The sequence below is a fragment of the Prenolepis imparis genome, unplaced genomic scaffold, assembly GCF_030444845.1.
Source record: "Prenolepis imparis isolate NDT839.2.m4 unplaced genomic scaffold, iyPreImpa1.0 SCAF_11, whole genome shotgun sequence".
Taxonomy (NCBI): Eukaryota; Metazoa; Arthropoda; class Insecta; order Hymenoptera; family Formicidae; genus Prenolepis; species Prenolepis imparis.
The window spans coordinates 1721766-1746394 of record NW_028141169.1 but is presented as its reverse complement, the minus strand read 5'-3'; the positions used below and the strand labels follow the sequence as shown (position 1 = coordinate 1746394).

At 39.8% G+C, this 24629-nt stretch overlaps 3 protein-coding genes across 5 annotated transcripts in view; 2 read left to right on the top strand and 1 right to left on the bottom strand.

The window, feature by feature from the left end:
* Positions 1-37: 37 nt before the first annotated feature.
* Positions 38-6716, bottom strand: LOC145942439 (nuclear RNA export factor 1). The gene is made up of 6 exons (XM_083049162.1): positions 6577-6716; positions 4831-5705; positions 4640-4752; positions 4205-4241; positions 3881-4110; positions 38-3690 (listed from the first exon to the last, which is right to left on the bottom strand). The coding sequence occupies exons 1-6, from the start codon at positions 6650-6652 to the stop codon at positions 3069-3071; spliced, it is 1953 nt and encodes a 650-aa protein (XP_082905288.1). The 5' UTR covers positions 6653-6716; the 3' UTR covers positions 38-3068.
* Positions 6717-7002: 286 nt separating this feature from the next.
* On the top strand, positions 7003-8486 carry Bka (FCF1 rRNA-processing protein Bka). Its single transcript, XM_083049376.1, has 5 exons — positions 7003-7105; positions 7324-7406; positions 7498-7569; positions 7709-8018; positions 8155-8486. Exons 1-5 carry the CDS (start codon positions 7103-7105, stop codon positions 8296-8298), a joined length of 612 nt encoding a protein of 203 aa, XP_082905502.1. The 5' UTR covers positions 7003-7102; the 3' UTR covers positions 8299-8486.
* A 3431-nt stretch (positions 8487-11917) lies between these two features.
* Positions 11918-24629, top strand: part of Ft (cadherin-related tumor suppressor fat) — a 96261-nt gene continuing 83549 nt past the window's right edge. The window contains exons 1-2 of one of the 3 annotated variants that reach the window (XM_083049517.1): positions 11918-12281; positions 12437-18767. In XM_083049517.1, the coding sequence (XP_082905643.1) occupies positions 13359-18767 (5409 nt within the window). In that variant the 5' untranslated portion in view covers positions 11918-12281; positions 12437-13358. Of the gene's footprint in view, positions 18768-24629 lie in introns of all 3 variants that reach the window. The other 2 variants (XM_083049516.1, XM_083049518.1) reach the window with 2 other exon arrangements.

Sequence of the window (24629 nt, the reverse complement as noted above, 5' to 3'; positions counted from 1 at the left end):
AGTTACAGTACGTTGCCCATACAAAGATTTACTTTATTAATTATAGGGTGTGTATTTCTATAACCTTATTTCATATAGCATTCACATTTTCTTATCACCCAATATATTAATAACATGAATAATATTTACATGGTGTTTTTCCTTTGGGAAATAAGAATAATATTTATGTAAAATTAATTATATAAGCAGATTTCCTTCATTCATATACAGGTTTTACAAATCAAAGTATCTCAATAATTTTTTATTGCATATAAAAAATAAAAAAAAAAAAAAAAGATGTTTTGTTTTCTGGTTATCCGATGTTTGTATAATCTACGATAATGAATTATGATTGTGTGTGATTGATATTTTGATATTCCCTATCACGCATGTTATCCAAATTAAAGTATATAAATACTTGTCTTTAATTAAAAAACTGTCATAATTGTGCATACAAATATGTGAGTATAAATTATTTGCATTCTTTTTTTTTCAAAATCATCTTGCTTAAACAATATTATAATCATAATGCTATCACGCGATTTTGTCATTAATAAAAATATATGCGCTCTAATACGATTAACGACACATTCACACGCCACCAAAGGTCATTTCTGTTTCTTCAAGCATGTAGGATATTTTCTACTTCCAGAGACAGATGAAATGCAGACTCGTGGTGATATAAGCTGCATATATCATAAGATGCTGCAATGGTTGTTTAGCCAACTGCTGCATCTCGTAATCACGTTCACCTCGTTATAGCTTGGAAGTCGACGTCTTTCAAAAGAAAGTTGCGCCGCTCTTCTCGCTCCTCCCCTTTCACGATGCGATAGACACCCACTGATATTTAGGATTCGAACCACAATAGATTCGTCTCCCGGATGTATCGCATGTATCAATCTTAAACTTTGAGTTAGAAATCAGGACTTGGAATTTGATATGTATATACACAATGTATATACACAAATTCGTCCTGTATAATAACTCTTTTTTCGTTTCTGATTCTTCGTTCTTCCCCACTCATGTGCATTGGTATGCGTGTGTTGTGTAAAATGTGAAACATTTTTAATAAAACAAAATTGATATATATAGAATTTTGCGCTTCGCATATGTTTATGCGAATCGTTAACATGTATCGCAAAATAAAAAAAATTGAATTTACACGTAAATATTGTAAATCATTTATACTCACATAATGTAATCGAATTTTTTTAAACCGATATAACGATTTACACATTCAACGACATAAAATTTATAAAACAATTATAATAGCACTGTCGTGCATGTGAAATGATAATTTGCAAAAATTGTTCGCTATATGTGTATATCATTTTCTAGAAAATTGGACTAACTGTTTTAAACATTTTCTTGAAAGAAAAGAAAATATTCTACTAATTAAATAATTATTAGAGACTAACTTATATTTGCAGATATAAATCCATGCGCGTAATAAGATCGAGTGCATTATTAGACCAAGAATATAACATTCTTTTTGAGAAATTTAATTTAAAATATATAAAAGTACCATTTAATCTATCTCTATTTAATCCTTTTGATATAGAAAGATCTTTACGTTAACTACAGTGACGCTAGATAGTTACAGAGAAAAGTCTCTAGCAAATCGAGTTTCTTTGCGATCTAGAGATAGTATATGGGATTTTATACAATTTTTCTTACAAAGAATTTTTTATAAAAGTTTATAAAAAATTCTTTAAAAAATAAAGTCTTGTTTATTTGTGTGGAGATTTCTCTTATATAAAATCCCTTCCTTTTTATAAATTTTCTTTTCTCATTCTTTTTACAAGGAAAGTCTAATATTTTATTTGTGTCTCTTATCTGCAAGTTTAATTAAAATTTAAATTTTTTATGATGTGATATATCTATACATATCTATCGTCACTGTATATACACAAAACATCAATGAACAGGCAGTATAAAAGCACTATGGAATATAATTTCGTTTTTTGTTTGTACTTTACGTAAATCAAAAGGATTGATCATGATATACATTAAAATTTGTAATGTACAATACGTTGTAAACGCCTAAGAGCGTGTGATAAGAGTGAATAATAGCAATTGATAATTTCATAACATACCAAAAAATATTTTTGGTATTTATATATAGTATATAGATATTATACTATACAAACGTTTGTATTTTAATACGTTATTTCTGTTTTCTATAATGTAACTAATTTTTTATTTTATTTTTATTATGCATCAAAACCTGAAGGAGAGATCTATAACAAAATGCAAAAATTATTTAGCATAATAGTATTTTTCTATACTAATTAGAATAGAATGCTGGTAATTAGAATGATGGTATCCGACTTGTTTCATCCTCAAACACACTTGTAATCTTTGTTTTCATGATAGTTTCCATCGTTTATACATTTCCATTATAATGTACACACACACACACACACACATATACACTTATTAATATACAGCAGTATCAATGAAAAATACATGAATAATCTTTTTCGTGTGGTATCTTCAGTTACAGTCATTTTCTAATATTTTATTAGAAAATAACTTCTCATCATATACATATATACCTCAAAGATTTTTTAAAATTATAATTTTATCATATGTATTTATTTAGGTATTTTTTCATCATTTTACCTCTCTATTGCAAATTTTCTTATAAATAGAAAAACTAAACTTTTTTTAGAGAGAAAACTATTCAAAATAATTCTACTAAAAATTTATAATTTTACAATACTCTTCTCATTGATACTGCCAAATACTATAAGTATTATGTCAAAAATTTATTAAAAACCAATTAAAGATCACATTGTCTTTCGTATATTAAGATCTGGCTTGGTTTTTAACAAATTTTTCCTCATATATACTATGAGTATCTCTGTTAAAACGGCAAATTAAAACAAGACGGATTCTAAGTGATTTCTCTAATGTCTTTACCTTCAGGTTTTGATGCAAAACACAAAGAAAAATATACCTTGTGCCTCGAGAAAGCAAAAGAATATGAATGATATTACGAAGTTGTGTGTTTTACCGCGCGTTCTCTGTGTTTTCTAACATTATTATTATCACAGTGCGATCAAGTTTTTTTACTCACGAACATATTATTTCGTAAAAGCTGCTGGTGGTATTTGACCACGTTTGAAGAATTCTTGAAATGCAGAAAGCGCGTTATCGTAGTTCCATTGCGTTTCTTGTAAACACTTCAGACTCCATTCTAAATTCATATTCGTTTGCTGACTCAACGTCATTGTCATCTGTTGTTTTACATCCGCGCTCAATTCTGAAAGTATAGGCTTTGCCGGATCCGTGGATGTTTGTGGCAATAACGCTGGCGTCTCCGATTGATTATTCAGAGTCGGGGTACTATTCAGTTGCTGGTTCAGTTGTTTCAGTTGCGCCTCAGGCGGTTGACTTATATGTAACTGCTCATTGCGAATACAATATCCGGCACCTTCCGGAACAATAATAAATGTTCGATTGAAGTGGCGAATGGGCTGTTCCTTGTTATCAAGTTCTTGGAAATAGCCAGTTATCGTAATGAACATCATTGCTTGCGTAATAAGAGCGATGTCCATGGTAAAGGTATCTAGGAAATGCCTTGTTCGCGGCATTTCTGATATGAAAGAAACTACAGGTAATCTACCATGTTTCAATAATTTCTGTCTTCTGGCCGTGTCATATATTCTGAACAAATTTCGGTTCTCCATGAGATATCCATTTAACCTAGCAACAAAGAAAGTTTTATTTTTTGAACATTTTTAAATACTTGATATTAAGAATATTCATTACAATAATACGGCAATTAAAGAAAAAATATTAAAATATTTAATAAAATAATAAAATAATTAAAAAATTAATAAGAAAATAGATAATATAATATGCTTTTCGAAATATGCATTGCGCAAAAACTTACTTGTTATTGTGAGAAGTGGTTATTGTCACACTGAAACACGCATGTTCATTGTACGCGTCAAGTAGAGGTTGACGGCTCTCGCTATCAAATATTGTGAAATACTGTTGCAAAAACTGGCTTGCAATTTCCTGCGCTTTCGTATCGGTAACGAACATTCTCTGTGATGGTGGTACTTTAGCGGCCTCGTCAGCAACATCGAATACAATTGGTCGTGGTAATTCCGTGCCGTCCTTTCGAAAGATGTAACAAAAATTTATGATACACGTATACATAAGATACATAGTTTTGAATACATATGTATATAACAGTGCATAAAATACTCACCAGACGCAGCAATCTCGGGAATCGTTTTCGGACGTCGCTACGAGTCGAGAAAGAAAAGCCCGCAAGTTCCATGTTAATCGTATAATAACAAAAACACACATATGCTTCATTATCAAATATAAGAGAAAATATATGAATAATTTAGATATATGAAAAATATTCAAAATAAATTTATTACGCGATAACGACGTTTCATTAGATGTAATTCAAATGAATTCTGTGTAAGACTGATGTCTAAAATTATTTTGAGAAAACATGCATTTTTACTTATCTCTTTATATATATTTATAATTTACTAATATTTTTTCAACTGTTATTAGAACCAATATAGAATTGAATTCCTACTTTAAATTTATAAACTTATTACAGTACAAAGATAAATATAATGTTGCGATATTGTATGTCTGTCAATGTTATGTTAGAATAATACATTACCTAATGTAGTCATTTTGTCGAGACTTGTACTTGTTACAGACAGGGTTTCCCATCAATTTCAATTCTTCTAATTTTAGGTCTTTAATAGCGTCTAACTGATGGATGTCCTTAATCTGCAATATATAATTTATGTATGTTATATAACAGAACCAAATATATAATATATAATATAATACAATCATCGTACTCACTTTGTTATCACTAATGTATAAAATTTTCAAGTTTGGAAATTTTTTATTTAGTATATTGAGCTTGTCAATGTTCTGCAGCTTATTGCCTTCCAAGTTTAAGGCTTCTAAAGTCGGTATGTATTCCCCCACGATATCTAACACAGTCATTAACATTGCAGGGCGGACCAATGCACAAAAATAATCACTAATGAGATCTGGATCTCGATGAAACTTTGACAAATCCAAAGCATTTGTTTCTTGTACATATCTCTTAGACATAGCTTGTTTTAATCGTTCCTTCAATTTATCATCAACGTCGCATTGTGGAAATCCTGATTTTGCTCTCACTTGTAGTTTAAATCCATCTGTCATTGTGATCTTGCGATCACACTTTAGTAATATATTTGCTGTCTTGAAATCATCAACATAAAAGCTAGCTTCGTTCCCCATTATTTTATACATTATTGGAATGAACACTTCAGGTGCCATGTAATTTAGTAGAGTTCTCAAAATATAATCCTTTTCATATTTATGTCCATATGGTATACTGATTCTGTACCAACTGGATTCTCCTATTGCAAGTGTTTGTATTCTAGAATTAGATTGGCCTCCCTTGAAATTTCTATTTGGTAGAGGGCTATTTCTTCCTCGAGATAATACTCTTTGCCATCCTTTCATTGTTTCTTTCCTTGAGCCGTGATTTGACATAAATACTTGTCTTGTTTGTCTATTATTGTTATTACAGTTGCCCGTCATTGGAATATCTTCATCTAAGCTTGCCAGCATTACATTACGCGACAATTCTCTGGGCCTCTGCTGGCCTGTTTTAAATAATACACGAGGTCTGGTTCCTTCAAGATGAGGTCCATTATTTCTTCCCAAACGATCATCATGACCTATAAGTGGATAGTTGAAATTATGTAAAACAATATATATTTACTTGTTAAACAGCATTATAAGTATCTAATATTATTTTTCAACAGCTTTAGTTTAAAAGCTAGAGCTTATAGAACGAGAATTTTCTTACAAAATATATCACTTGGGGCCACTTCGACCAACTCTGATTAACTTTAACCGACGATTAAACTATATCTTCGTCTCTTTTCAGATACGTTCTTAAAAAGAGGCAAAAATATAGTTTAATCGTCGATTAAAGTTAATCAGAGTTGGTCGAAGTGGCCCTTAATAATTAATGGGTCTATTCTGTAAAAATGATCTATAAAGCTATGTAGCAGTGGGTGCTTTCCAGCAACGACACAGTGCGACACAGAGTATCATTCTATCTTTGTTGTTCACTCGTATTGAAAGAAGATTCAATACGAGTGAACAACAAAGATAGAATGATACTCTGTCGCACTGTGTCGTTGCTGGAAAGCACCCACTGTAGAGCAAAAAAGAGCGAAAAAGAGCGAAAAAGAGCAAAAAAGAGAAAAAAAGAGAGAAAAAAAGAAAGAGCTATAGACTTATAGAGCGAGAATTTTCCTACAAAATCTACCACCAATATGGGAAATTTCTGTACTAGCTGTAAATTTAATACGGCACGTGCCTATTTTTTTTCCCCGTCAAGTCTCAAGTATCAAAAATGGATGAAAGAATACAAGGGGACAGGAACGATTAAATTGGAAAGATCAGTGTATCGATAAAACGTAAGTAGGATCCATTGAGAATACTGCGCGTTTATAGACGACCTGCTGCGTAAAACGCAACTTTCCGCGAGGAACAAACGAGGCAAAAAATAGGGATAAAAAACAGAAAATTGATACTTACCGAAGTAATGCTTGTCTTCAGACGCATTTCCGCGCCCGTTGCGGCCCCCCCAAGATTTATTCGATTTTCTCGGCATTTTTTCTTCTCTCAACTATTCTCGTAGACCAAGCTGCTTCGAGTGACAAAATGGCCTCTTTCACTTTCAGTCTTCTGCATAGAACGCGTTGACGCGTGGGAGAAAGCGACGCGATGTAGCAGCCAATCACCATTCGACGCGTCCTGTGTGCAGAAGCCCAAATTGTGCGCATGCGTAAATGTGCGCAGTCTGTTCGTTTTTGGTATGCACTTTAGTCCAGGACAAAGTTTGTCCTTTGTTCTGATTGGTCAAATAACAGTTACTTTACCCTGCAGAAATATTTTTGAACGCATCTTCATTTACTCCCGTATCGGCAGCTAATGTTCCATCTATATATTTTATATGTCTATGGACGAGGAATTCAGAGGGCAGCTCGTGTGTAGTAAACGGAGTAAACGTGTATCGGAGATTTAATTATTATTTTTATAAATATATAGAAAATATATTACAATGGTAAAAAATTTTTTTTCTTTTGATAAAAACAAATATATGCTTTTTAAATAAGTTAAAAGTTATTTAACCTTATGAATTGAGGTTGAGGTTATATTGTGATCTTAATATTTTTTATTTTATTAATATTTTTTCATATAATATTTTGTATATCGTTATTTTATGTATATTCTATGTCCTATTCTAAAGAGAAATTTGTAATGAAATTAATTATTTTACAGCCGAAAAATAAGAAAACACGTAAAGTTGTCATGAAGAGATTTGCTCAGATGAAGAGGATGATTAGTTTGAGTGATTCACGAATGTAAGTTTAGATTAAATACTATTTTTAGCAAATTATTGTTATATATTTAAAAAATATACAGAAAAGTATTAAAAATAAATTGTTTTTGCAGAAAGCCAGAAAGACGACTGCCATCCAAGAAAACTCCAAAAGAAGATCAGACGAAGATAAAAATTACAGAAGCGTAAGTAATGTTACATTTAATCTAACAATATTTATATTAATTTTAACAGAGATACTTTTACATGGCATTATGAAAGATTATCATAAAATATGATTATTTTAAATATTTTAAAACTAAAACTATATATTTATAATTTTAGGCCACAACAATCCTCGGCATTATTTTTTGAATATAATACACAACTCGGGCCACCATATCATATTTTAGTTGACACAAACTTTATTAACTTTTCCATTAAAAATAAATTGGATATTATACAAAATATGATGGAGTGCCTCTATGCAAAATGTACGCCATATATAACAGACTGTGTGATGGGTGAATTGGAGAAGCTTGGACAGAAGTATAAATTGGCATTGAGAATCATCAAAGATCCACGATTTGAAAGGTTGAAATGTCTGCATAAAGGAACCTATGCAGATGACTGTCTCGTAAACAGAGTAACGCAAGTAAATATAAATCATAGAATCTTATTGTAACAATTATTAAAAAGTATTTTGCATTTGCATTTGACAATAATGATACAAATTTATTTCGTTTAATGCTACTGATAAAATTAAATTGTGTATTGTGTTATTATTTCAGCACAAGTGTTATATTGTTGCGACTAATGATAAAGATTTGAAACAAAGGATACGAAAGATACCAGGTGTGCCAATAATGTATGTATCTCAACATAGATACACGATAGAACGAATGCCAGATGCTTATGGTGCGCCTAAGAAGTAAACTTAGCTAATTAAGATAGGTAACCTCTTTTTTATTTAATAATTTTCTTGCATCAATGACAAAAAGTTGTATATTTTGTTAATAAAACATGATATATCAAATATAAATAAAATTTATACTGAGAGAAGTAATTTCATCTGCAAAATAAAAATGTTCAATTTGTATATGTATGGATAAGTTTATATAAAATATAAAGGATAAACCCACGTGTGCAATAGTAGAAAGGATAGGTGAGACATATCTATTTTATTTCCTTTGCATTCCAATTTTTATCAAACTCACGCTTATGTCTCTTCCCTTCTTTCCCTCTTTTTATCTTTATCTCTTTGACACAGCGATATAATATTTTTGTTAGAATGGTATATGAACACTGCTATAATTTTTTTTTATATCGTTTCTTTTTTTTTTAGAAAGAATCGTGCCAAATACTTTAATAACAATAGTGATACACTTTTGATTCTCTCTTTTAATAAAAAAAAATATTTCTACTTTAATATTTCGTAAATTACATTCTGCATAAATTAGTTTGCTTATTTTTAATTAAATTTGATTTTAAATTCAAGGGTAGTGCTAATAAAAAACTCCCAAATTATAAATTTTATCGAAATCGTATATAGAATTTATTATGACCGCCATATTAAATTTACATTTTAAAATTTATTTTTAAAATTTGGATTAAATATTTGAATTCAGAAATATTGAAAAAAATAAAATAGCATATTTGTAAAAATATTTTACTAATTTTATTTATTACATAATTAGATATTTTAACAGAATCTGTGTGATATCTTGTTAACGCAAAAATGCGAGGATATATAACAGCTTATTCTATTAATCAGGCTCGCGTCCGCCATCTTTTCGGGATACACGATGTACGCGAGGATTAATGTAATTGATGATTTCGGCGTACAAAACGTCACGGCTTTTCTATATCCGGATAAATGTAGGGATTCCTCTGCCTTCTTTCTCGGGTCGTGATCTTTCTAATATCGAGGAACAGCGTACATACGTTTATCGTACGCGCATGTTACCGTGACGAAATTACACAGGATATTAATCACGCGTCCGTTGAACGATTCAATGTCCTGCGTTGCATTCTTTAAACTTTAAAGGATAAATCTTAGAATTAATTTTCAATTTGCTTCTCTCGAATAATGAATGATATCCAAAATTATTTTTTACATCGAGATATGATGATAATATTGTTTAGTGCATCATTATTGCGATTAGTAATTAATGAAGATATAATGAAAAAATTCAAAATATATTAATATTATATTAATTAATTATAATATATTAATTAATTATAATATATTATAATATATTAATTAATTATAATATATGCATATATATATATAAGAAATTGTTACATTTATAATCTTTTGTTTCTAATTTATAATTTTTAAACCACATTATTTCGCTTATGTTCCTCGTTGCGATAGAGGTTTATAAATTAGTGGATGTAGGAAAATAATTATTTATCGCTGCACGACGTTGACAGATAATGTCGACGTGACGCACATGTAAGGATTCGATGTAATTCGAGAACGATGCAGATGCACTTTACTTAAGGCTCCACAAACTTAAAGATAGCGTAAAACGCGCGTTATTTCATGCATTGTTATCTATTATCAATGAACTCTTCTCCAATTTTCACTGTTATTTCAGACCGAAAGAAGACTCGTCCATTTCTTCTGGTCGTTTCCTTATCCGGTAAGGATAAAGAATCGCATTTTTTTCCGATTTCGGACAGCTGAAAAAATAACTTGTACTTATCTACGTCGATATAACATGTTATGTAGTCAAATCGAAAAAAAATGCAAGACAAGAGGATCCATTCTACTGTGTAAACGTAAAACGGTGGACCAAATCAGGGCGTCAACTTATGTACATATCTCCATAGAGAAGTAAAGGTACAAAAATGTCTATTTTTATATTTTAGATAATGAATGTGTGAAGACTAAATTTTGTGACAAGTATACAGGCGCGTAATATTGTTTGGAACGTCATTGCTGTTTTTTTTTGTTTCAATATTTATTATCTTAATTTTATCATTAAAAATATCTATTTTTTAGTATAAAAATATTATTCTTCTATTTGTTTGAATAAAAATTTTACAGTCTCTTAAAAAATATTTTATTTTTCGATTCGCTAGACTTCTTTTATGTGATCTTTTAGACTACTGGGCATTCGCCCAATAATCTTAGTCGATAAACATAAACATTTCGAGGGAGCGCTCTCTCTACCATTTAAAGAAATATATATGCAGACTCCTTAAAAAAAAAAAAAAAAAACATATATGCATACATTTCTGAATATGGTATTTTGTGATATATTGAGTATATCAGTAATAGTTCTCGTGTGCATCTGTTGACTCCGAAATCGAGGCTTTCAATTTCAAAGCTTTCAAACGAGAAGAGAGATAAGAAAAGAGCGAAGAATCTCGAGACAGCGAATTAATTCGAAGGGAAGAGAACCTAGAGGATCACAAGCGGAACATTCGCGCATGATCGTAGTAACGGATTAGTTATAAAAGTGACCATAAGCCCGCGGACACATATCCATACCATGAGATCCATGAGTCCGGATCTCGCGACTCACCCCTCTCCTCCCTCAGCCTGCAGGACTGCACCCCCTAAGTCGGGGTGTCCCCCTGCCCTTCCAGGTATATTCTCTCCTCCCCCACGCATTATTCATCTCTCGTTCTCTAGTCTTGTCACCCTTTCTCTCGTTAGTTCTTGTATCACTCTTACTCTCTCATTCTTTCGTTCTTTTACTTCCCCCTACTTTTCTCTCTCGCTCTCTTACTCTCTCTCTCTCTCTCTCGTCCATTCTATATCCTTCTTGTTCTTGCTACATCTTTCTCGTTCCCGTTAACCTGAAGCAACGTTCTCGTCGCATGGGGTTCCAGCGTGCAGCGGCCATCTTGCATACCTGAGCCTCTGCATTGCTCGTTCCTCGAGGGCAAAAGGGAGAATATCTTAGCGAGACGACGACGGGATGCGCAAGTCGAAGGTGGAAGGATCGCGCGTGGAAGATGGTGAAGGAGGGAAGGCTGAAGAAGTATGAGTAGACGAGAGGGTGTAGGAGAAGAGAAGGGGGCTGCGGTCAAAGCAGCGGGCCTCAAAAGAGTGCAAGTGGGAAGGAGAGAAAGGCCCTCGTGCGATAAATGAAGAGGCCCATACACAGATAGGCAGCATAAGGTATGGCAAAAGGGTAGGGGAACGGGAAAGTGTAAGAAGGGGAGATGGGAAAGAGAACTGAGGTAAGAGAGCGAAGAAAATGAACGTTTGGCGAAAGAAAGAGCGACGAGGATGGAGGCTCGAACGTTTCTTGACGTGAAAGAGAGGGAGCAATGTTGCTAGAAAGAGCGAGTGCGATTATTGTGGAGCGAGGGAACGCGGTAGAGTTTCCGATGTTTCTCAGAGCGGACAGAGAAGGTGATATCGATAGGGGCCCCACGTAAGACAGATAAAGAGAGAGAAAGAGAGAGAGAAGGGAGGAAGGAATATGTAGAGAAAGAGTGAGAAAGAGCGAGAGAAGGACAGAGAAAGGACCTGATCGGAGAGGGACGGCGTCAGCCAGGCCGAAGAATGCCTCTCCTGGCAGTGGTTCTGGGACCGGCTCGATTCAGTCGAGTCAGGTCAGTCCTCGGGGAGGCAATATTCTTTTCCGCGGTGTACGTTCTGCGTTTTTTTTTCGGGGCCTTACATCGCGGGGCCCTTCGCGCGCGTTTTTATCCCTTTCTCTATCTCTACTCTCTCTTCTTCCCCTCTGTCAATCGTTCCTCGCGCACGAGATTTATCTTCATCCCCCGATAACGCCTACCCCGAAGGGCACGCGCTCGCGCGCGCGAACCCGTTGTGTTGCGCTCCGCGAGATCGTTACCACCATCAGCGAATTCGAACGAGCGTCGTATCGCCATCGCGTGAACTTCCTGACGATTTTCGCAAGAGATAGGCGCGATCCGTGCGGGTCCAGCGGTGAGTCGCGAACTCGAGAGTGAATCGTAAACTCGAGGCTCGGTCACTAAACTCGTTCGGTCGTATCGATGCGCGAGGATACATATATATGTATATATCGATCGTGTTTTTGTGCTTCAGGTATAATATATTGATATTCTCGTCTCTGTGTGCAGTGTTTACATCGTTGGCTCAGTGATAAAACTGTGAATTCTGAAGGATCCGAGTGTTTCGAGAGAGCGATCTTCGAGATCGTTACGAAAAAGCAATTGTTCGTCATCGTCAAAGATCATTTTTATCAGGGAAGATATTCTTCTGTATATATCAAAGGAATGCGATATGACAAAAGGAAGAATCTAGCACGTGACGTAGGTATGTGATCTCGAGGCGCAAGAACTTGAAGAGGAGAATAAGCTTTAGATAGGAGAATCCGTTCTTCTCGGATGAAGAAAGAAGACACGTTCCTTCAATCCTTTCATCGATCACGAATCGCTAATCGAAAGAGTATCTAGAACGTCCCGCTTTCGCATTCGCGAGCCGTTCGCGAGCATCTGCAGACGCGCATTTCGCGAGGCGCGGCTCTCGGCAGGTCACTGCCCCCTCCGCCGGGTGAAGTCTTCTCTGGTATACACTTGACTTTCAGCGGCGAGAGAAAGAGAGAAGAAGAGGAGAGGACGAGAGATAAACGAAAGACACGAGAGAAGAAAACGGAGACAGAGAGAGTGAAATAGGTACAGAGAAGTGGAGAACGAAAGACAGAAAAGAAAGCACCCACCACCTTTTGGCAGTCGTGAGCTTAAATCGGAATCTCTCTCGGAAGGTGGGGAAAAAAATGCGACGCAACGCCGGACAGAGGACGACGGTTCGTGTCATCGCGCGCGAGTAATCTCCAATCCTTGGAGGATGTCGCGATACGTGCAATGATGCGCCGATACGTAGATGTGGAAGATGACGACGGGATTATCGCCGATCACGATCATGAGGAGGAAGAACGACAGATAGTGCGGAATCGGAGCGCGCGATTTTATGTCGACGACGAATCACCGTGAGCCGGGATTTGGCTAAGGCAGGTGGGCGTGTCGCGGTGAGATAGAAGAGATGATCATAAGGGGATTGATGCTTCTGGCCCTGCTCCTGGGACTCATATCGGACCAACATGGCGGCCAGGTCGTCGGCCAGGAGGCGACGGCGACGGCGATGGCGGCGTCCAACGACTATTTTACCTTGCATAACCTACCTCAAAGGGTCACGCGATTAGTGCCACGAAGGTCACCAATGTTGCCGCAGGACAGCGCCGCAATGATGGGCCTGGCGATGCAGAGCAGAGCGGTCGACACTCGGGTTCAGCTCGAGGTCAGGGAAGGCGAGCCCAAAGGTACCCTGGTCGGCACGATACCGGTCAAGCCTGATTTTACCTACAGATTCAACGAGCCGCCCCAGGAGTTTGTGCTTGATCCGGAAACAGGTCAGATAAGGACAGCCAAGGTCCTTGACCGCGAAGCTCTGAGTAGCGATCGCTTTGATTTTGTCGTACTATCGAGTCAACCGACTTATCCGATCGAAGTGCGGATCCTGGTACTTGATATTAACGATAACAATCCGGAATTCCCGGAGCCCAGCATAGCGGTGAGCTTTTCAGAATCGGCCGTGGCCGGTACCAAGCTGCTACTGGATGCCGCGACAGATCGAGATACGCCGGAGAACGGTGTGCTGGATGATTATTTTATCGTGAACGGTAATACGGACGGCAAATTTCGTCTGGAAGTCACGGGAAATCCTACCGGCGAGACATCGTATTTATACCTCGAGACGACAGGCAAGTTAGATCGCGAGCAGGTAGAATTCTATTCCCTCAATATTTGCGTGCGCGATCGCGGTCGACCTCCTCGCTTAGGTTATTTGCTGGTAAACGTGACGGTGTTAGATGTGAATGACAATCCGCCCGTGTTTCAACAAAGCGATTATGTGGTAGCGTTAAACGAGAGCGCTCCGGTCGGCACGAAGGTCCTGACGGTGCATGCTACTGACAAGGATTCGGAGGACAATTCGAAATTGACGTATTATTTACCGGACAACGAGCGCAAGTTCACGATCGATCCGGAGGTCGGCACGATCACGACGGCCGAGCCGTTGAGATGTCCTCAACAGAGTTGCACGGTAGCACATTCTGCTGGCGGTTGCCCCAAGAGCTGCGTCATTACGGTCTTCGCTCGCGATCACGGTTCGCCCAGGCAAGACGGTCGTACCTACGTAACGGTGAATCTGCTCGACGCGAATGATCACGATCCTGTGATCAAGTTCACTTATTTCCCATCGACCGCGACTTTTGCCACCGTCGACGAGAATGCCGCCAAGGACCAGATCGTCGCTGCGGTAACAGTGCTCGACGACGACGAGGGCTTGAACGGCGAGACCGGCATAGAGATACGCGCTGGTAACGAGTTAGGTCATTTTCGGCTGGACATGCAAACCGTTGATATCGTGCGGGTCAACGGCCGGCTAGATCGCGAAGAGATACCCAAGTATAATCTCACGGTGGTCGCTACCGACAAGGGCATGCCGCCCAGATCAGCCACCGCCTACCTCGTGATTCACGTAAACGACGTCAACGATCACGAACCGGTATTTCAACAGAGCGAATATTCGGCAGTGCTATCGGAACTCGCACCGATCGGTAGTTTCGTCGCCAGCATCTCGGCCACGGACGCGGATTCCGGATTAAACGCGCGGATTTATTACGAATTTGGTTCGGGCAACGAGCAGGGCTGGTTTGCCATCGACGGCGATACCGGCCTGGTCACCACCGTCGCCACCCTGGATCGCGAAGTTCAAGGTAGCATCGAGTTGCACGTGTCGGCATGGGACGGCGGCCCGAACACCAAGTACGCGTCCACGCATCTCAAGGTGACGATTCTCGATGAGAACGACGAGGCGCCGCGCTTTTCGGAAAACGTCGTTGAAATCACGTTATCGGAAAACACGCCGCCCAACAGTCTAGTAGCTACCCTGACGGCCGTCGACAACGATCAGGGTACTAACGGTAGCGTCGCGTATAGCTTTCATTCCTGTGTCTTGCGCGATTATCCCAAGACTTTCGCGCTGGACGCCTTGACCGGCCAGTTGACGACCAAGATTGCTTTAGATCGAGAGACAGTAGCAGAGTATAGAATTCTAGTGATAGCGAAAGACCAGGGTACGCCAGTGCAATCATCAACCGCTACTGTGGTGCTAACGTTGGAAGATGTTAACGATAATTCGCCGGTCTTTTATCCTTGGAAATATCTAATGCCTATCTCCGAAGATGTTCCAGCAGGCACGACAGTAGGTAGAGTGACGGCGACTGACGCCGATGCCCGGGAAAACGCTCAAATAAAATACGTCCTGGAGTCTGGCGGCGAAGGTCTCTTCGTGGTGGATGAAAGAACCGGCGAGATCGCTCTTCAGGGTTCTTTGCGGGCCGCGCACAAGACCCTCTACGAGCTGACCATCTCGGCCAAGGATAGCGGCGATCGACAGGCAGCTAGGAACGCCGTAGTGGAAATAATTCACGAAGAGGTTCTGGAACATCTCGAGTTTGAAACCTACAACGGCTATGAATTCCGCATAACCGAGGACCATGGCGATTGCGACTCCACGTCCGGATTCGGTCGAGAAGTTGGCTCGGTACAAGTCACGCAATATAGTAATACCGGCAAGGTGAGCTACGCCATTGTTTTAGGCGATTCTAAGGGCAATTTCAGAATTGACAAGAGTACCGGAGTTATCAGCACCGCCGGCTGTCTGGATCGCGAGCGAGTAGCTTATTACAGTCTGCAACTGTCAGCGCGAGCCGATCTCGCGTATGGTCAAACGACCGTCAACATTACCGTGCAGGATGTTAACGACAATCCGCCCAGGTTTCCCAGGGGCGAGCGGGGCGACGAAATCTTTCTACGAGAGAACGCGGCAGTGGGACAGGAAATATGTTTAGCCCGTGCCAGGGATCGTGATGCCGGCGCCAACGCCAGAATCGTTTATTCGCTTACTCACAATCCGGGCGAGCAATTCAGAATCGCTGAAAATTCAGGTATTATTTACCTAAACAAGCCAATCCGAGCGACACCCGGTACGATCCTATATCTTGAAGTGACCGCGACTGATTCTGGTGAACCATCCCTGTCCGCTCAGCATCAGATCAAGGTGACGATTGAAGACGTTAATGATCACACACCGGTCTTCGGGTTGACCAGCTACGAGATCTCGTTGCCGGAGTCTACGCCGGTCAACAAGCGATTTTTCTCACTGATAGCTCACGACGCTGACCTCGGCGTCAATGGAAGGATACTATACAGCGTGACCGACGGCAACGTCGAAGGTCGCTTCGGCATCTTCCCGGACGGCCAGCTTTACGTGAAGAATGCGCTCGATCGCGAGGAACGAGACTATTATGCACTCGAGGTCACCGCGTCCGATCAAGGCAGTCCTTCGCGAAGCTCCATGGTCCCAGTAGTGGTGCACGTGATCGACGAGAACGACAACGCGCCCGAGTTCACCAACAGCAGCTTCAGTTTCCATCTACGGGAGAACGAACCACCCGACACCTTCGTCGGTAAGCTGCTAGCCACCGATCGTGATGTCGGACGTAACGCTGATCTAATATTCTCGCTGCCGGCCAGCCAGCAAGACTTCGTGGTCGATCCGAGGAACGGTTTCGTCAAATCGCTGCGCGTGTTCGATCGCGAACTCCTGGTGACCAACACCGGCGGGAGCTATGTCACCTTGGAGGCCACCGTCACCGACAATGGCGTCAACCATCTTCGCGATCGCGTCAAGGTCACCATTTATATCACCGACGTAAACAACAATGTGCCACAATTCCAACGTTTGCCTTATCGAGTGCAAGTGAGCGAAGGCGCCGTGATCGGGACGCAGCTATTAAGAGTATATACAACCGATGCCGACGAGGGTTTGAATGGCGACGTGTTCTATTCGTTAGAGGACGGCAATCAACATGGTCATTTTATAATAGACGAAGCCACTGGGCAGATTTCGTTGATAAAAGAACTCGATCGCGAGACGTCCGATACCTATGTGTTGACCGTCGTGGCTCGTGACGCCAGTCTGGAGACGCGTCTATCATCTAGTGCGACTGTCCATATCGAAGTACTCGACGAGAACGACAACGTGCCGCGCTTTATCGACAACAAATCACGAATTTCCGTGCTGGAGACTACGTCAATCAACACCGAATTGCTGCGATTCAAGGCCACTGACAACGATCTCGGACCGAATAGCGAGCTGACGTTCGCCATCTCGGCTGGCAACAGAAGAGACACCTTCTATATCGATCCATTAACCGGTATCCTGTATTTGCGAAAATCGCTAGACTACGAGGAACTCGAACGTTACACGCTAAACGTCACCTGTGGCGACGGTGGTCACCCGAGACTTAGCACGGTCACCAGCCTGACCGTCGAGGTGATCGACACGAACGACAATCCGCCGGTATTCCCGAATACGGCGATAGTGCGTCAGATACGCGAGGGTATCCCGGTGCGAACGCCGATCGTCACCATCACCGCCGAAGATCCGGATTCAGGCGACAACGGCGTGGTCAGTTATTCGATCCTCAACCAGGACCCTGAAGACCAGGTGCGACGTTTCGGTATCAACCCGACGAGTGGCGTAATTCATACCCTGCTGCCGATCGATCGCGAGGAGGTAGACACCTTTAAACTGGTGGTAGTCGCGACTGACCGAGCTCAACCGCCGAGCGCTCGCTTGTCCGCCGAGAAGCTAGTAATCGTGATCGTCGAAGACGTCAACGACAACGCGCCGTTGTTCGTCAGCATGTCTGCAGTGGTGCTACCGCCGCTGGTGCGCGCCAGCAACCTCAACCACTATCAGTCGTCGTCCAAGGAGGTCGTGGTTACGCAGCTGATCGCCCGCGATCTCGACTCCAGCACGAACGGCCTGGTGACGTACGAGTTGCTCCGTCCAAACGTCAACTACTCGGACATGTTTCGCATCCACCGTAGCACCGGTCAGCTGACCATGAGATTTCCACGATCATCCCCGAAGGGGAACAGTGTCTTCGAACGGATGTCGAAATACCAAGTCGGTGTCCGGGCGACGGACGAGGCCGTCCAGACGGAACGTCGCTCGTCGGAGACTTATGTGACCTTGATCGTGCCGGGCGAGGACGGCGACGATCAGCCGATCTGGGAACACCGGGGTCAGATTGAGGGCAGCGTTTACGAGAACGAACCGGTCGGGACCAGCATCCTGCGTGTGAGCGCGCGCACTCGACGCTCGAACGTCGAGCTCGAGTATTACGTGACGAACGTGACCGCCGGCGGCGGACCCGACGACGGGGTCCAGGTCGATCGGCTCTTCGACATCGACACGAGGACCGGCGTGCTATCCACCGCGGCCAAGCTCGATCGCGAAACCGGCGTCCAGTGGTACGAGGTCGAGCTGTACGTCATCGGCATAGGCGGCACCAGACCCAGTACGACGTCCACCAAGGTGAGTTTACGTTTGGTTTTTTGATTGATCGTCTCGGTGATATTAATGATGCTTCCTTCGTCGGCTTCTGAAAGATAGTCGGTGCTTTTTGTGCGGTCTCTGCCAGACCTCCCCCCCTTCCCTCTCTTTCCCTCTCGTCCCGTAATGTAATTTCTCGATTGCCGGATAAGACCCTTTCTCGCGAAACGAGTCCGAATTGTCATCGACGGCTTAAGATTTAGCAGGAATATTTTAATTGCTAAAATCATACGATGTGAGATAGATACTCTGACAGAGAATGGTTAAAGCGGTCTTTTTAATTTCATAATTTCTATAGATTTATTCCTATTTATTCTATGTAGATGAATAATTAAAGTTATTAAAACGTTAAGTATACTAATTAACTGAATGAATACTTAAAACAGAATTAAAATTAATATTAACTGTCTAAAAAATTATTGTACAAAGAAGTGTTACTTTAATATATATTTTATTTTTTAAATTTGTATTTTCTGTACAATTAATGACATGAGAAATTTTTTATTTTTAATTAACTCTTTATTATTATGTACAAAAAAATTAATTTAATTAATAAAATATACATTAAAAAACAATACTTCTTTGCAGCAATTAGTATATAAGACACTTCTTCCTCTCTGAGACTAAATAATTCTTTTAATCATAATGATATTATAAAGATTGAAAAATCTTCACATTCTTTAATTTATGATATCTCGATAATAATTATTTGTCGGAGAAAAAGACTTTTTTTGAATTGGTTTGGTTTCTGGAATACTTTATTAGAATAATCCCCCAACTTTTGTTTACATCCCCCCTAAATACATATACAACAATTAATGTGTTAATAATATGCATGCTTGTTGACGTGTCGAAGAAAAGAGAAACAAGCAAGAAATCATAAAAGAAATGTTTTATTAATTGAGCAAGATAATCTTGTATTAATTGTATTTGATTGAGTAATAATAAATAGTACTCTGATTTAAATTCCTCCAGTATTTCGAACGCATAATGAGAACGTCGTTTTTTTTAGTTTTACAGTGTAATACGTCTAAAAGACCTTATAAAAGTTTTATTTCGATAATACGAGACATAAAAAATAATAAAAATGCGTCACTCTTGTTTAAAAATATAAAATTGTCAAACAAGAGTGTTTGGATTTTAAAATAATGAATAATTTGATTTTATATTAAATAATAAGCATTTTCTAGAAAATGGCATCTTTTTTTACGTTAGTTTTCTACCACCGTAGCATATTATTTTGTATGCGTGTATATACGTGTGTAATATATGCATCTTTCTTTATTCAAAACATGAAGCTAACACATTCGTAAAAGAGAGGGAGAGAAAAATATTCTTGGGAGACGAGACGCGATGGAAGGACAACACACGTGCACGAGGAGAAAGACGAGCTTCTTTCGTAGAGTAGAGAGAGAAAGGATGTGGAGGAGGGAGATCGTGAATACGAACGGTTTACAGCCGGTTCAGTGCTGCATAAATAGGGTTTAGGATCAGGGACGTTTTCTCAAATTACAGGGCGCGTTTCAAATTTATACGAAAGTATCGCGCCGCCACCGCCGCCGCCATCTCGCCTCGTTTTATTAGAACGAAGCTATCCTAATTAATTCGCGCTTTTATTCTGTCCTTATACAGGGTGTCTTGCAATTCGCGATTTTATCTTTCGGGCAGAAGTGTCATTTGAATATCGCAGTCGATTTAATTTAATTCTTCTTCTTTCAATTTGTAGAAATATTTTTTCGACAGTGCTCGTGTGATTTAATTAAAAAAAAAAATAATTTTTCTCTGCTGCTGAGTTATTAAATATAGTCGAATATATCGTTACTTTATTCTGTTTAACATTCATGCTCAAAAATGTTTAAAAAATTGGAGGACTCATCCCGGCGGTCCAGTTCTGACGCGGAATTGAAGTGTAGACGAGTTCGATGTGAGAGATGGCAAAAGATGAAGAAGGGGATAGGCGACTTTAGTGGAGAGAGTCGGAGAGAGAATAAACGACAAGATGAACCGCGTGCCACGAAATCAACTCGGATTCGAGTTCGGGCCCCGTGCTCTTTCTTCTCGCTCTCCCGGAGGTTCTCGGGGGACTCGAGAGAAAAACTTGATCTCGGACGAGCGGGCGCAGCCCTTATACCTCCGCGCTCGCGCCGGGATCTCAAAACCGCCGAGAGAGAAGACGCGCGGTCTCTCTCGATTCCATCTCTATCCTCCCGGTGTGTGCCACTTGCCGCTTTATTTAGTTCCGAAGATCCTTTTCCCAGTTCTCCCCCTCCTCCCTTTCACCCCATTCTTTTCTCGTCTACTGTCGCCCTTGGCTTCTCTTTATGTATCTTCGTCTTCGTTCATCTTTTCTTCTCTTGTAATATGCATCGATGCAAAAATGCTGCTAGTTAAAGTATAATTAAAGATGATAAAATTTAGTGCAAAGAAACTTGGCGCTGCTATGGGAGTAGATAATAACATTTTGATTAATAATAAAAATTATTTTTAATTAAATTAATATTAATATATATAAATTAAAATTTTTTTTAAATTAAATTTTATTATTTTTAATATAGCAGTCCACGATTAGGAGGTGTTATAATCAGGTTAAAAGCGTCGTTTTTTAAATTGATTTTATATCGGGACTTAATTAATTATTGATCGGTAATTCGCGGATTATATATGAATTTGCAATTGTGGCGGGGAAGAGACAGGGATGATTTGTGTATAGATACACAGTCCACTTTATGGTGCGTGACTTTGTGCGAGACACTACCGTGTCTCTTGATAAATAGCATCGCTTCTTTTTCTTCGTCCCTATTTCTCCTCCTTTCGTCGCGTCTTCCTCTCCTCTTACGATCGATTACTCGCTGTGGGATCCCCGATTCCTCAGGAATCGCCGACTCTCCAGTTCGAACGTTTTTGCTCCGCTTTCGGAGACTCGCTCCTCTCGGTCTCCGGCTTCTCGAGGTCTCCCCGGGACCTCGGTTCGGCCCGGGCCTGGACCTCTCTTATATGAGCTAAAGCTGTGCTGTTTTTCGTCGCGCGGACGGTATTATCCATGGCTTCGTCTACGTCGACGGCTTTTTGCCTTCGAGCCTTCGTGGATCACGACGGGGTTGTGAAGGCGGCTTCTCTCTCTCTCTCTCTCATACGAAGAGTCATCTAGAGTCGAAATCCCCGAAGCACGCCCTTTGTCTAAGCTCTCTTTGTACCGGACGGCACTTCGCCTCTGCGAAGGCCGTGCTTCCCACGAAGCGTAACTTCAATTATCGCGCAATGGGGTTCGCGTCTGGATCCAGACGTACACGGCGAAGTAGGTATATATCTCGCGATGCCATGCCGCCGCGCCAATGACTTCAACGCATGTGTGTTCGTGTGCCTTCGACTCCTCCGGAACGCAATAATTTTCTGCTCACGCTGAATATTCAGCCTCAAGATCCATTAAATGTACAGAGCGCTCCAGAATTCTATCGGATGAGCTCATCTAATCGCAATTATTTAATTTTCGTTTAAACGAAACTTTGCACAGTTTTTTTTTTTACTTAATATTGCTCTTAAGAAAAAGAAGCTTTATATATTAAAATAAATAATTTCAAATAATTTTGAGAATGCACTTTTAAAGCTTATCGTTAGTTTTTAGCTAGTATGTCTTTTATCTTCAATTATTTACTTGTGACAATTACATTTTTACGAGAGAAAAATCGATCTAAAATTAGCTAAGGAATTTGTAGCGAAAAAAGACTTGTAATAACAATATATGCAAAGAGACGAAAAAAATGACAATTTTATAAAATTTTCATATCACTTTAAAATGAGTTCATCGAGATATATTATAGTTACATCTCGTCAGAAGTACAATTAGGAGGGTAGTTAGAGCCACTACATATACTATACGCTCTTGCCAAGCTCAAACGAGGACGTCGAGGCATTTGATTTAAGAAAGTGGCCGCAAACGTGATGTTAACGTATGCTCGTACAAAAGGTGCGAGATCCGAATCGTCCGTCCTCGCGGCCATAGGTGGGTCCCGTGCGAAATGTGGGCGTGATATTCATTTTTCCGGCGGATAAATATATCTACGTACGAGGATGGAACGAACGAGCACAACACATAATGTCGGGCGCTAACGTATATACGCGGACGCGAGAGCGAGGTGTCTAATAATAGCCGGCAATAATTACGACCGGCCGCCGTGATTAATAATGCACGGTTAAACGCGTTAAACCCCGCAATTAACTCTTTCTATTTCGCAGACTCGCGCGGACGTTACGCGATCGCTTTAGCGTGTTTGCAGATTATTTGTTATCCGTTACGGTTGCGCGAGAGCGATGCGAGGATATAAACCACTTCGTGTCCGGGGCTATCCACAAAGTGACAGCTCGAGCCATTGATTTAAAAGGCTCCCAATGTAAGGCCTCTTCGAGTATGTTATAGAGAGAGGAAAGGTTAAAGGAAATTTAAATTAAATTAAATTAAGTTTTGATCGAGGACGAGTCATCTACAATATTTATATGAGAAAGTATTTAGTTATTCAGTTTCCCCATTCATTCTTCACGTATTTCGAACGGAAGATATTTTTGGATGAATTCAATATTAAACAATTGATAAAACTAGATTTTATGACAATTATTAAAATTCTGGCGATGCCTAATAATAAAACGTAGAAAACAAACATCTAATATTGCTTCATGTCAGCTAATTAAGCTCTTTCTCTCTCTCTTTTTTTTTCTTGAGATTTGCTTTATTATTATGTATCAATAACGACATATAATCAGACAATCGCTTCTGACGTCCAAGGTTATATTTAAGCGTTAAGCTGATCATTTAATATTTTTATATCCTGATTGGCTGAAGAAAAAAAATCAAAGATTCGTTGAACGACGATTTTTTTCCTGTTTTTCTCTCTCTCCCCTCTTCTCTATGGCTTTTATCGAAAGATCTTCGGCGAGAGATACGGCACGTTTGCTAAAAAAAAAAGGAAAAAAAAAACAGAAGAAAAAAGCGGCGCTCGCGAATTTGGAGTTTCCACTTAATTATTCAGGACGAAGTTTACAGGCAATTAATTATACGCAGATATGATCTCATATCTATATCTGCTCGCGGACACGGGACTTTTCGGTGCCTCCTCTCTCGTATTAGCGAGCCGTCGTCTGCTCACTCTACCAGTTGATGTCTCGATCATCTGTCATTCCGGCATCACAATTCGAGCATGTGCGATAGATCGCCGAAAAGAGGGAATTGAAGCGCCTGCGCTTTAATTCTTAATTTAAAAAATTCTATACATTAATTTTATAATTATTATGTATCACACGTAGCTTCAGGTTTTCCTTGCAAAAGAACATAAAAGTTTGAGAGAGAGAGACAATATTGTATCCGCGCTAAAATCAATTTTAATTTGAAATACGAGTCCATTATGCAAAATCAATATTGAACCGTATGAAGATGTCTCTGACAAAAGCAGGTTGACCTTGACGACGCTGAAACGTCCACAGAAAGAAGAGAAGAATCTTACACTATGGTGCTAGATAAAAACTATAAAAATATCCGCCCTATTTTCGGCATCTTATGACCGTTCTTATCGCCATTACTTATCTTGTTGCCGGTCACGGATAAAATAGCAGGGTTCGGTCTATCTGTTAATGGACCTTTCCGGCTGGCAACGGGTTTTATGGCACAGCAGAAAACGAACGATTTCTCCGACGATACACTTATATACGGTGGACGCACGCTGCTCGATCCGACTCGCGAGAGTCGGAATAAAGAAAGAACGCAGGAGAAATGGCATCTTTAATGCTACGCTAATCTTCTGCTCTTGCTCATCATCATCATCCGCTGCCGCCGCCGCCGCCGCCGTCGTCCGTCTG